Source organism: Carettochelys insculpta, chromosome 1 (assembly GCF_033958435.1).
Source record: "Carettochelys insculpta isolate YL-2023 chromosome 1, ASM3395843v1, whole genome shotgun sequence".
NCBI lineage: Eukaryota > Metazoa > Chordata > Testudines > Carettochelyidae > Carettochelys > Carettochelys insculpta.
This window is the reverse complement of record NC_134137.1, coordinates 111,034,436-111,047,744: the sequence shown is the minus strand read 5'-3', so window position 1 is coordinate 111,047,744 and position 13,309 is coordinate 111,034,436. Positions and strand designations below refer to the sequence as shown.

Here is a 13,309-nt window from a genome sequence, read left to right as displayed (position 1 = left end):
TGAAAACCAATGAAAATATTGGGTCATAAGTGGCCTAGCCACCTATGGTGCCAATAGGAATCTGCCAACATAGAAGTAAAATGATAGGAAGGACTACTTGGTACATGTCTTTGGTGTTGGGACAATGACTCCTTCCTTCCTCCCAGTTTATTTTTAAGGTTGTTTTTGAATTTAGAGGTGATGGCAGAAATGCAGAGAAAGTTTGGCCATAGGAAAGGGAGAGAACGCTAGTGAATAAATAGGAGAGCTCGCTCTCAGAAATAGCTTTCCTACAGTCACACGTTTCTGCTGAAAAACCAGTCTGCTTAGTTGATGGGTTTATCCGCTCTAAGGACACACAGAAAGTATTTGTTATGAAGACAAACAAGGCCTGGATTTCAAGAGTAGTGATCATATTAAAAACCTCACAGACAATGACAAAGATTCTGTCTCAAGCTAGCAAAAAAGAGAAAGGGGAAGATGTCTGTTTTAAAGCTTTCTTAATATAAGCTGCAATTTCATCAGATCTCTAATTACTCAAATATCAGGATATGGATGGGAGAGCTCCACAGAAAACAGATACTGCACAAACAGTGCTGGTGATTCACTAGTGGCACGTACCCCAATGAATTAGTAACCAATGACTTGGCATCATGTTATGAAACTGTGTGGTTAGAGAAGATAATAAGGGCTGTGGCGAAGGAAGCAAAAACCTAATTTAGGCTATGTCTATACTTGTATAGACATAGTCAACCACTGATACACAATTTTCGCTATGCCCATTGTGGAGCTGAATCAACTTAGTGGTCAACTGCTAGGGCTGTCCTCATGGAAGATGGTCGACTGGAGCGTTTGTCACTTTAACTGAGAGGTATCATTGGTCCTTCCCTGCTCTCTAAAAGTGGGTTAGATTTTTTTCCATCATGTCTGCACCATCACTGCTACATCACAGTCATTTTAGATTAAATATCTTGAGTGACAGAGACTTCGTAAACTTCTTTGTGGCATGTTCTAATGCTTAGCTATTTTGAGTTTTTCCTGAAATCCTGTTGCAGCTTGAGACTTTGGCTTATAGGCCGTGTCTACACTAGTCCAAAACTTCAAAATGGCCATTTCAAAGTTTACTAATGAAGTGCTGAAATACATATTCAGCGCCTCATTAGCATGCGGGCGGCCGCGGCACTTCGAAAGTGACACGGCTCGCCACCGCGCGGCTTGTCCAGATGGGGCTCCTTTTCAAATGGACCCCGGCTACTTCGAAGTCCCCTTATTCCTATGAGCAGATGGGAATAAGGAGACTTTGAAGTTGCTGGGGTCCTTTCGAAAAGGAGCCCCGTCTGGATGAGCCGCGCGGCGGCGAGCCGCGTCAATTTCGAAGTGCAGCGGCCGCCCGCATGCTAATAAGGCGCTGAATATGTATTTCAGCACTTCATTAGTAAACTTTGAAATGGCCATTTGCATGGCAATTTCGAAGTGTTGGGCTAGTGTAGACGTAGCCACAGTCACAAAGTGAGAATTAGCTGTCTTTATAATACCACTTTTTTGAATTCAGACAGCTAAATTTAAATCTTTTGCCAGATTGACTATGCTCAGTTTTACAGTAAATTAGAGGTCAGTGGAAAACAACAAAAATGTGTGGCATATAGATTTCTGTATTTCTAGGGAAACCCTTATTAAAAAAGGTGTCAGGTATTTACTTACCTAACAATGGTCTTTTTTTTTTTCTCCCAAGAGGAATTTTTTTTGCTTTGTCCTAATTTGCTTTCATGCTATATAACTGACTATATTGTCTATAAGCAAAATACTCATTAGAAAAATGTTTTTGATTACTTAATAAACTGCTGCATGGCCATTAGCAAAAGAATGCTATTTATGGACATATTTTAACTGTTCTTAGGCACTGGCTTTATCTCAGTACCTGGAATCAAATCAACAGGAGATCAACCTAAAAGACAAAAAGGTACTTGAAATTGGTGCTGGAACAGGACTGGTGTCCATTGTGGCTAGTATACTAGGTTGGTAAATTCTGAATAAATTCTACTATTTCTACCTCTTCACCTTCACATATCTCAGTTGTGAGACAGTGACTATACATGCTTTGACACTGCAGCCAGTGAAATGACTATTACAGCTTAACTAGCTCTCAAAACTCTTTGGCTCTCAAAATTCTGCAGGGGTTGTCTACACTGCCCACGGTTTGGGTTACAGGAGCTGTCACACCAAAGTGCTGCATTGTAACTCCCAGGTGCGGATGCCGCAGGGGCAGACTAGAAGGTCCCCAGTTAGAAGAGAAGTACATTTAATGTGAACTATGAGCCTATTAATTTGCATATGTAGCATCCACTTTGGGACACCAGAGACATGCCATGAGATACCACGCCTGAATAAGTCATTACTTTGTACAGAAAATGGGTGGGAGTGATCTATTTGTTGACTGAATGATGACCAGAGAGCCAACAATATAAACAAAATTGATAACTGGGAAGGTTTATAGAAAAATATGCTAATATTTTGCATATTCTCTTTAGGAGCTTATGTTACAGCTACTGATTTGCCTGAAGTACTTGAAAATCTCCAGTGGAATATTTCAAGAAATACACAACACATGAACATACACCAACCTGAAGTGAGGAAGCTGGTGTGGGGAGAAAACCTCAGTGAAGACTTTCCTAAATCAACTTACCATTATGATTTTATTTTGGCAAGTGATGTTGTTTATCACCATGACTCTCTGGATCCATTGCTAACAACAATGGCATATTTATGTCAGCCAGGGACAGTAGTGTTATGGGCAAACAAGTTCCGATTCAGTACAGATTTTGAATTTTTAGAGAAACTTGGCAACATATTACTTGTTACTCTTCTTGCAGAATTTCCAGAATCAAGCATCAAGTTGTTTAAAGTTACAGTGAAAGAGAATTAAGAAAAAGCAATAGTCAGTTTTGATGCAATAGTAGCCTTTCAAACTATGAGCTTCTAGTTTTTAGTATGCAGTGCACTCTTTGTGCCTAAGTGTCCATAACACTGTTCCTGAGTGTCTGAATTTTATATTTAATACACGAAAATTTAAGATGGACAATAATAATGCCAGGACAAACTACTTAATTGTCTGATTTATCTCACAAGTTTACATTTAAAAACACAACCAGAAAGTTAAGCTCCAAAATTTCAAGTAAACTGTTAGATCTAGCTATACCTTTTTACCCTGTTTACACTGCATTTCTATATTGTTCCTAAAGCTGTTAGGTTTAACAAGTGTTTATGTGCTCTTAAAAAAGCTACAATGACAATTTTTTGTTTCATTGTTTGCTTTATTAACTGTTAAAAAATCCTTTAAAGTATCAGAGTGCACATGGTAGTTTTTTTATGTTCAATATGCACATTTATTTTGCTGCGTTGTACATTTTTAAACATTATTAAACATTTGTATGTATAACTTTACAATACCTGATTAATTGTCTGGCACTTTTATACTTGTATCAGTCCAATCTGATACTCAACTTCACATGGATTTTTGAAAGTTTGCCTGAAATATCTCCAAGAGGAAGATTTACAAGAGCACCTATGTATCAGCACTTCTGAGATACACACAGAGACGGTTTGAAAGACTGTTTGTTTTTAAAAATCATAATGTAAACTCTTGCAAACAGTACAAGTAATGGAGTTCCATTACTTTACAGTCTAATAAATAAAATTTTAGCTACTTCGATGTAGCTTTAAGGCCTTCATACAATTGAAAAAGAAAGTAAGAATAAACATGTTAAAACCCTGTTCATTGTAAAAAATACAGAGCTTTTACAGGTTTGCAGTTAAAATTAACAATTAAGAACCTAACATGCATGCACAGAAATCTTTTCCAACTCAATTCCATATCCTCGGTGCTGGCAATTCTGGCACATCCATTGCCAGCAATGGGATGCACACTAAGTAAACTCCCTGATGGCAGAAGTCAGATTAACAGGTATTAAGTCACACCAGGATGCCTTTCTGATAAATATACACAATTTAATAAATCAACATTCAGCATTTGATGAAGACATGCGTTCTAATTAAAAGGTAAAACTTATCTTTTCTAGCCTGTCAGTATAAAAACATCTCTATGATTACAGCTGTTGGTATTTCAGAACAAGCAATAATCTGGTGGATACATGACCGGAAGCCAGTTTTCAGAGAAGGATGCACAATGGGTCCATCCAAGTAACTTCATTAGCTAAAGAAAAATAATTGATGAAGAGAAAAATTAGATGATACTCTTGATACTTCAAGAAAGAGAGAAGATATTAAGTGTCACATTGCAAGGTTAATTGTCTAAAGAGAACTTCACCACACCGTTTCCCGGAGCTCTGAACTTACACTTCACATGGAATGGTTTTAGTTCTGGTATTTTACATTTGCAATTTGGTCAGTGGGGCCAACAGCCACCATGGACTGGGCTCCCCACCCCTTGTCAAAAGGCAGTCAGCTCTGCCCCTCCCACACTCCCTCAAAACCATGCATGGAGTGGCGGCACTGCACTGTTGCAGCATTTCAAAGAGGCTTGGAGCTCCAGCTGCTGCTGCTGCTGCTGCTATATCAGCACCAGCGGTGGCTGGAGCGCCAGGCCCCAGGGCAACTGCCCTCTCTGTCTTCCTCCCCAAATTGGTGGGCCTGGATTTGCTTAGCAAATGTTGTCTTAAGCAGCACAAGAATCCCAGTCAAATTGGGAATCTTTTCTTCTTATACCCAGTTTGAATAACTGCATTGCTAATTTAGTTATAGGAAAGCAAAATGCCATTCAGACCACATTTTCCCTGTGCTATTCAACTTTCTAAGAACTTTAGAGTTCAAGGAATTCATGCGTAATTATAGTGTAGTCACTGTACTAGTAGATCTGTGACTAGCAATTTTTTAATCTCAATACAATGGTAGAAGGAACAAGCCACTTAAAATTTTTTGCCCTCAACTGAAAAACTCTCTTTAGTATTAAAACCTGGGAAAGTAAAGTGAGATGAGGAATTATGGGCCTCGGACCTAAATGAAAGTTCCCACAGCTCAGAGAACTTGTTATCACTATGAGCTTTGCTTAGCAACTTTGTGGAATGGAAATTGAAAAAGGTAAAGGAGCACCTTTAATTTTATGTTGCTACTCGGGAAAGCTTTGAGCAGAGGAAGCAGCAGAGTTATTAACTGAGCATCCCCTAAGTAAGGACAGCTAAGGGGAAAGAAAGGCCTTGCTTCCCTATCTGCCCACCCTTTTGCAACAGGTTGGGAAAGGATTATTGAAAGGAGAGCTCTGGAGTGAATAAAGAGACAAAGCCCTGTCTCCCTTTTAGCAGCTGGGTGTGGGGCAAGCTAAGAGCCCAATGTAAGGTGGAATCCCCATGAGACATTCTGGGAGCACACAAGTCAGAATCCCCGCACACTCCTATTTCCCAGAGGTGGAAGGACTGGGCTACGAGATACTGCCTCTGGACTTCAAGTGCTCACCCCCACTCCATGTTTCTTGCATACCTTTCAGCTAGTGAACTTAGTCCCCTGTCTAAGTGATGCCTGATAAATTCATTATTCCAATCAGAACACCTGGTGAGTTTGGGGGAAGGTAAATGTTTTCAGACTTGAACATTCCTGGATCAAATGCCTACCCAGCACCTGCTGTTCCAGAGTCTCACAAAGTTTTCACTATTTTAAGCAGCATATATTTACATCTCCTAATATTAACAGACTCTTCAACATTCATAACCATACCAGTCTATAATTAAATGGATTTATTGACTGCCCTTTACCTGTATACAATTTTTCAAGTTTTCCTTGGTTGGCTTCTCTTCTGCAAGTTTTGTGGCAAATTTGAGACCTCTCCCATACATTTTATTTGCCAGAGCATGCTTATAGGCAAATGTTAAAACCTACAGGATGCAAACAAATGTGTTAGAAATCTATGACCATATTAAAAACTAGCAGTGTTCACATAAAAACAAATGTAAAGCAAACAAGTCAAAGTTAAACATGTGACCAAAAGGGACTGTACTGAATTTATTCTTATGTTGTACATGATGAATCACAACAGTTACTGCAATCATGTTTTAATTCTAAAATAAGAGCAAGTGCTTATCACTATCACAAAGTTTAAAACACTTTGAGGACTCAGATCTCATTACTCAAACAGCTGTCCCCAGATCACATTTATAGCTAGTTCACATTTTTCAGCATCTGCCTAAGTGCAACAGAACTGTAAATAAGTGATAAAACAGCCAAGATTTTTAGCCTGTGGAAAAAAGTAATGTTAGATTGCGTGTTAGGAATCCCAGCAAGTATTAAAATTGCAGCATAATGAACAGGAACAAAGATAGTGGATGGTGTATACACAGAGATATAGGTACATAATTATGAACAAGTAATGAAAACAGATAAACATGAAGACAGGCCTTGGTTTTTGCTAAATATATTCCTCATGAGAATTTGCTCGCTAAGACATGAAAGCCAGAGCCTTTGTGAAGTAAAAGGTTTAATTAATTTAGTTGCATTACCAAGCTTTTAGTACCTTTTCCATATTACAAATAAAATGTGCAGATGAACACGCATTCATCACAGAGCTGTCGAAGAGTAAAATAAAACGGGCCCTTAATTGTATGACAACAAATCAACTATGAAGGTTTTAGTAGAGTCTCTGTGCTACCTTACTGGTAAAGAAATTACAGGTAGTGTGGATAATATGACACAGTTGCAAAAAAGAGCAAATATTCTGGGATGTATTAACAGGACAAAGGTAATCTTTCCGCCCCACTCTACACTGACTAGCCTTAACTGGAGCATTGCATCTGGTTTTGGGCACCACATTTCAGTAAAGATGTGGGACAAACTGGAGAAGGTTTGAAGAGCAACAAAAATGAGCAAAGGTCTAGAACACATGACCTATGAGGGAAGGCTGAAAGAGTTGGTTTGTTTAGTCTGGAAAAGAGATGATTTAGGGGACATTGTAGCAGCTTTCAAATACCTAAAAGGTTGCTAAAAGGAGGAAGGAAAGAATTATTCTCCTGAGCCTCGGATGATAGGAGTAGAAGCAATGGACTTAAATTGCAGCAAGGGAAGTATGGGGCAGACTTTAGAAAAAACTTGGTAAACTGTGAGAGTGGTTAAGCACTGGAATAAATTGCCTATGGAAGTTGCAGAATCTCCATCAGCGGAGATACTGAACAGCAGGTTAGACAAACATCTGTCAGTGATGATTAAGATGGTGCTTGGTTCTGCCATGATACAGGGGACTAGACTTGAGTTCTCAAGGTCCCTTCCAATTCTGAGTCTTCTATCTTTGATACAATTTACTACATCAGGGTGCAGAACTTTTTTTTTTTTCTACTGGGGCCATTGACCCATGGGGGGAAAAAATCATCCAAGGATCATAAATCATACAGTGGGGAGGGAGAGAGAAGCTTGGTGTTTCCCCTAGACTCTGAGCTGGGGCATGGGATGGGATGCAGGCTCTGACTGGAGTGTGTGAAAAGTTCAGGGTGCAGAGTTTGGGAGGGACTTAGGATGCAGGAGGGGATTTCAACCAGGGGTAGGGGTTTGAGGTGTGGGCTCTGGGTGTGCAGCATTTACTTCAGGTGGCTCCTGGTGGGCAGCACAGGGGGGAGGGGGAGGGAAGGCGGACTCTAAGGGAGTCTTTGCTCCCTGCCTGCCAATTCTCGCACTGCACTGTTCGTGGAAGTGGCCGTCATATCTGACCACAAGGTGTAATTGCAATCTGAGCTGCAATTTTTCTCCCACCCCTATTTGCAACCAATAATCTAGTTATCCCAGCTGTCTGGTCACCACAATGAGATATATTGCAAACCCAGGCAATACTTCTGGAGACCACTGTATTAAGTTTATGTATAGTTGTGTTCTGTTCCATGGGAGAGTGAGCACAGCTCCTCCCGGAACTAAAACAGCAGAGGGTGATTACGGCAAGTTGCTAGGACGGCACACTCAAGAGAAGTTCCACCCTCCTAACGTGGTTTGCATATACTGGTTCAAACTGAGTATTCCTGAGCTGAAAAGACAGGCAAATCGAGATAAATAAAAAGGCTGAATTTAAACAGGTATGAAGCATTCCTTCTGATGCAGCAGAGACACCTTCGGTTCTATGGGCAGCCTTCCATTGCTGATCGGTTGAAGAGATGGTGGTCTACCAACAGCTCCACATGGTGATTTCTGGTATTTTAGTAAAGCATGCACAAATCTCTTTTTTTGGATGCTTTTTTCTCTGATGTTTTTAATCTTAAGAGTACATGTACTTTTTTTTTTTTTTTAATGAAGGCTCACTAGCACCTGGTGTACACGGTCACAGCCCTGCAGAAAGGGGAAACAAGAGGTACTGAATGCTGGTCAAACATGGGATTGCCACAGTGGATGGCAGTGGGCTGCGCTGCCTTAAATTACCAGTTAGAAAGGAGGATAAAGGGAATAAAGGTTCACACACTCTGGAACTGTGGCAATAAATGTGCCATTAAAAGGAAGGTAAAAAGTGCTCAAGAATTTACAGAAACAAACTACTTTGAATTTATAATTAAATTAGAGAAGATGATGATCAAAAAAATGGATCCCTCTAAGTCTCTAATACAGTGTTTCCTGAAGTGTGATACTTGTACCACTGGTGGTATGTGAAATGATTTCACGGGGTACGCAGCAGAAAATGAATGATTCAAAAATCAGGAGAGAAGCACTGGGACAGCACTGGGAGAGGGGGTTCACTGATAAGAGGTATGTAGGTCCCTGCCTCCAGCTGGTGGCAGAGGCCTGAGTTCCGGAAGATGCGGGTGTCGTGTGTACAGCTGGGCCAGCCCACGTAGACATCCTGGAAGCAGCCCCAGCTGTCCACCATGGCCTGCAGGACCACACAGTGGCCCCTCTGGTTTATGTATCGTCCGCCGCTGTGGTCCGGGGTACAGATCGGGATATGGGTCCTGTCTAGTGCCCCAAAACAGTGCAGGAACCCCATGGCAGCAAATCCTGCAATGGCCGCGTCCGGGTCCCCGACTTCAACGACCCCCTGGAGCAGCAAGGCTTTGAGTGCACGGACCACCTGTGGGGAAGGGACACAAGCGCCTATGAGGGTGCACAGGGTGCCCAGGCCCCCCCCCCCCCGCCCCGACCTAGCCCTTCCTTCTCCTGGCCTCTTGCCAGCCCCTCTCCCTCCCTGGCACCCCTCCCTCCCAAGCCCCACACCTGGACCCCCCTCCCCGGCCCCCACTTCCCAGTGGGTGCACACCCAGGCCTCCTTACCTCCATGATGACGACCCCGACCGTGGCCTTTCCCACTCCAAACTGGTGTCCCACAGAGTGGTAGCTGTCTGCAGTGGCCAGCTTCCAGACGGGTATTGTGACCCTCTTCTCCATGGGGAAGGCGCGCCACATCCAGGTGTCGTGGTGCCTGAGTGCGGGGGTGAGCCACTGGCAGAGCCCCAGGCAGGTCTGCCGGTGCAAGCGGAAGCTCCGCAGCCACATGTTGTCGTCCCACTCCCCCATGACCAGCTGCTCCCACCACTCAGAGCTCGTGGGGTAGTTCCAGAGGCAGCGGAGCACCTGGTGGGGGAGGAACAGGGGAGCCCGGTGGTCAGGGGTGTCCCTGTCTGCAGCCTCCCGTGCAGCACCTAGCAGGGCGCTTGCTCCCTGGGCGACAACCTGGAAGGCTTCCAGGTGCTGCTGCTGCAGCTGGTGCTGCTGCTGCTGAGGGTCCATGGCCGCTGCGACTTGGTCTGCGAGAGGGTGGCTAGTGCTCTGCAGACCTCGTGCTGTGCAGGCTGGGTGTGTTTGGGAGGGGCTCTTTAAAAGGAGCAGCTTGCTGTTGCCCTGGAAGTACTAGTCTAGCCTGTGACCCCGTCCACAGGCTCTCCTGGCCCCTTATTTCAAAGGAGGGTGCTTGTGTGCGTCGACGCTCTGCTTTTCCATCCAGGCCCAGCCCCTTCCAACCTTCACCATCGCTACTTCGATGTTGAATATCGACGGCACCAGCCCCGGAATATGTGTGGATGATACGCGTCGCAGTAGCCTATTTCTATGTCGTTAATTCGAAATAGACTACTTCGACGTAGTGTCCTAGTGTAGACGTGGCCATAGTGTATATTATCTTTCCGAAAGCACAGCCACATCATATGAAACACATACATATGCAGCGCTAGAAACTTACAGGATTTTTCTCCTGAAAAGCTAGAAAACTGATTTCTGTTTACGGAAAATGTTCCAAAGGTGACAGGTTATATTCCTGTATTCTAAAAGTTCAAGTGCTGTCTAAAAATATTTAACACGTTACCTGTAATGTAAAAAACGTTTAAATGTCTCTAAGAACAATTGAGCAAAAAAAGTCCTAAAAGCATAACACTTATTTATTTAGAAGACTCTCCAGCAATGGCTATCATGAATAACAGAAAGGCACAGTTACGATTGAATATAAAAGCTACGCAATTTAAAAAAGTAGATAAAAATCTAAAAACCAGCTAAAAAGAATAAATGCTAGTTATGCTGTATCTTGCTTTAGAAAAGACACTTTAGTATAGTAACCAGCATTATAAATAGTCATACCACAAAAACATTTGTAGCTTCAGAAAAAGTGCACAAGAAATAACTTCAAATATTAGGTCCCCATTCTACCCACTTTGAGTTTAAAAGTTGCTCTTACTACAGTCCCACCTCTCTGGTCTGGCATGGTCAGGGCTTGGCACATCTCAGAGAAGAGAATTTGCTGGACCAAGGAAGGTTCCCTGGCAGGGGCCCTCAAGCCATCCCCCTTCAATGGGTTGCTACCCTATCTGCTGCTGTTGCCTGGGGCCTATGCCTGCAACTCCTGCCAGGCTCATACCCTGGGACTGCCACAGGAAGCTGGCTCCAGCCTGCTCTGGGGACGTGGCTCAAGCCCTGTGTGGCTGCCCCCACCTCTGCAGAGCTGCAAGCAGATGCCAACTCCAGTCCTGCTCCCCCACACCCCTCAGGTTGCTAGGGAGATGCAGATCCACTGCAGCTAACTCCCACAGGGCTGCCAGAGAAGACTGGCTGCACCCTTCTGCCCAGCTCTCTGGTTCAGTGACATCCTCGTGCTGGATGAGGGATGGCTATATTTTAGGAGTTCCAACACTGATCTGTTTTTGAAACTGTGTATGTCTGCCTGCCTGCCTGTCTAAGAACTCCTTTTCAACGGTAAGAGTTAGGACCACCAAACTTTTTATGTCGCTTCCTCTTATAACAAAGCAAAATAAAATGCTTGGTTGCCTGGACAATGGGATGCACCTGGATTCAATTGTTTCCCATAAAATGGAAAGGGAGGAGTCTGGTAGAAAGGACAGCTATACTGCAGAATTACCACAGGGGGAGGCAAGCAAGGGGCCAGCGATGGGGACCAGGACAGCTATAATCTCACTGGGCCAGGAGGGAGCAGGGATGGAGAAAGGGACAGTTATCTACTATATATTTCAGAGAGCCAGTCAGTTTGTCTGTCTGTCTGTCTGTCCATCTATCCCTCAGCTGGGGAATATGCACCCTTCCCCCAGCTGTGCCTGCTGCAGTGGCTATGCACAGGCGCGTCTCATCTGGCCCCACGCTGCTGCAGTGAAGGGGGGGGTGGGGTTGTCCTCTCCCTGGGGCAGCCTACATATTAACCCCCCATCCACAGGTGAGAGTGTGTGTGCATATAAAGAAAGAACGGGAACCAAGACACCAAGCAGTACTATTAGAAGGGTGGTCTCCTACTTGGAGAAGCCTCACGGCCAGTCAACCCGACTTGTGGACAGATCCTGCCCGACTGTGTCATGAGCACACATAACATTGCAGGTTGTAAAAGAGTAATATTTTAAACATATTAGCAGCCCAGAATGCCTGTTGCAGAACCTCACATCTTTATAGCCAGAAAGTCCAAGGAATGTAATCCTAGAAGACTGATAGGGTATTAGGCACTTCAAGGAATACAACTAATCTCACGAGCAAGACACAGAGCAAAAGGAAGAGTTTTTTTTACTCAATGTGAGAGAGGCCAAAAAAGGGGTGGTGAGTCACTCCACTAAGTCAACCCAAAGTCCATAGTTGCTAGATGTCTCCTTAGCAGGGCCTGAACAAGAGGCTGAGGAGAGCTATAACCAGAAGTCTTAGAAGTCCAGACAAAAGCAACAAAAATGGTGAAAGGTCTAGAAAATGACTATGAAGAAAGACTGAAAAAAATGCGACTGAGAGGACATAACATTGTTCAAGTACATAACAGGTTGACACAAGGAGGATGGAGAAGAATTCTTGCTCTTAACTCTTGATATAGGACAAGAAGCAACGAGGTTACATGGAAACAAGGAAGGAATTAGGTTGGACACTAGGAAAAAACTATCCCAACTATCAAGGTGCTTAAACACTGGAATAAATTGCTAAGGGAGGGAGCAGAATCTCCATCATTGGACAGTTTTAAGAGCAGGACAGACATGCAGCTGTTCCAGATGGTGAAGGTAGTACATAGCCCTGCCATGAATGCAAGGGACTGAACTAGATTACCTCTCCAGGTCCCATCTGCCCTGTGATTCTATGAAAGGTATTAGTGAAAACATAAGAGTGCAAAATACAGAATTTTTGCTTTTCCTCTTACCTTGGTTTCAAAGAGATCAGTCCATTTTGTTGTTTCCCAGAAAGTCTCTGACAGAACACTTACGCAGTTCTCTTGATCATCATCTTTACCTTCTGCTTCACTTGAAACAGCCCCATCTTGAGCCTGCATATGGATAAGCTGATCTGCTAATGCGCTTCCTTTCCGACAAAGGGCATCCACTAATGTAGATTTCTGTTTTTCCATATCACTATATTAAGAAGTTGAACATAAATATAAGGGCTCCATTGAAACAACTGGTTTTAAACAAGAGCCAATAATTTAAGTTTACCTTAAATAATCACAGGAAATTAAACACTGATTAATATTAAAAGAACTTTAAGCAATTTTCTGTTACCTTATTAAAATAAGGTATCTTTCCAAATAACTATTTCCCGTAATCTTAAACTGGATCAAAATATACCAAATACCACATACATTATGCAATGTACAGATTCTAATCAAGCCTAAAGCTTCAGGAACAACTGAACTGCCTCTGGTATTTGAATAGAAGTGCAATCCAAATTTAAGAACTTTAAAAAGAAGATAGGATCTAGAGATGTATTTTATTAGCTTTTGCTAGTAGGAAAAAATGGCCACCCATTGTTAATGTAAGCAAACCACTAACTTTAAAGAAATTACACCCACTTAAGGCAGCACTGAATCTGGTTCTCAGTTTCCAATGTTAGACCATCACCAGATCACATGAAATTGCTTAGAATGGATAATATTAATTGTTTTTAAAATCTAGCAAATATCGTT

At 42.8% G+C, this 13,309-nt stretch overlaps 2 protein-coding genes across 6 annotated transcripts in view; one reads left to right on the top strand and one right to left on the bottom strand.

Moving 5' to 3' along the window:
* The window catches only part of METTL21C (methyltransferase 21C, AARS1 lysine), a 61,098-nt gene extending 58,196 nt beyond the window's left edge, over positions 1-2,902 (top strand). For all 4 annotated transcript variants that reach the window (XM_074989747.1, XM_074989739.1, XM_074989757.1 and 1 more), the window contains exons 4-5: positions 1,877-1,994; positions 2,508-2,902. In XM_074989747.1, coding sequence (XP_074845848.1) covers positions 1,877-1,994; positions 2,508-2,902 — 513 coding nt within the window. The remainder of the gene's footprint in view (positions 1-1,876; positions 1,995-2,507) is intronic.
* A 1,149-nt stretch (positions 2,903-4,051) lies between these two features.
* Positions 4,052-13,309, bottom strand: part of TPP2 (tripeptidyl peptidase 2) — a 78,224-nt gene continuing 68,966 nt past the window's right edge. For both annotated transcript variants that reach the window (XM_074989715.1, XM_074989725.1), the window contains 3 exons: positions 12,551-12,758; positions 5,742-5,861; positions 4,052-4,189 (listed from right to left, as the gene is read on the bottom strand). In XM_074989715.1, the coding sequence (XP_074845816.1) occupies positions 4,100-4,189; positions 5,742-5,861; positions 12,551-12,758 (418 nt within the window). In that variant the 3' untranslated portion in view covers positions 4,052-4,099. The remainder of the gene's footprint in view (positions 4,190-5,741; positions 5,862-12,550; positions 12,759-13,309) is intronic.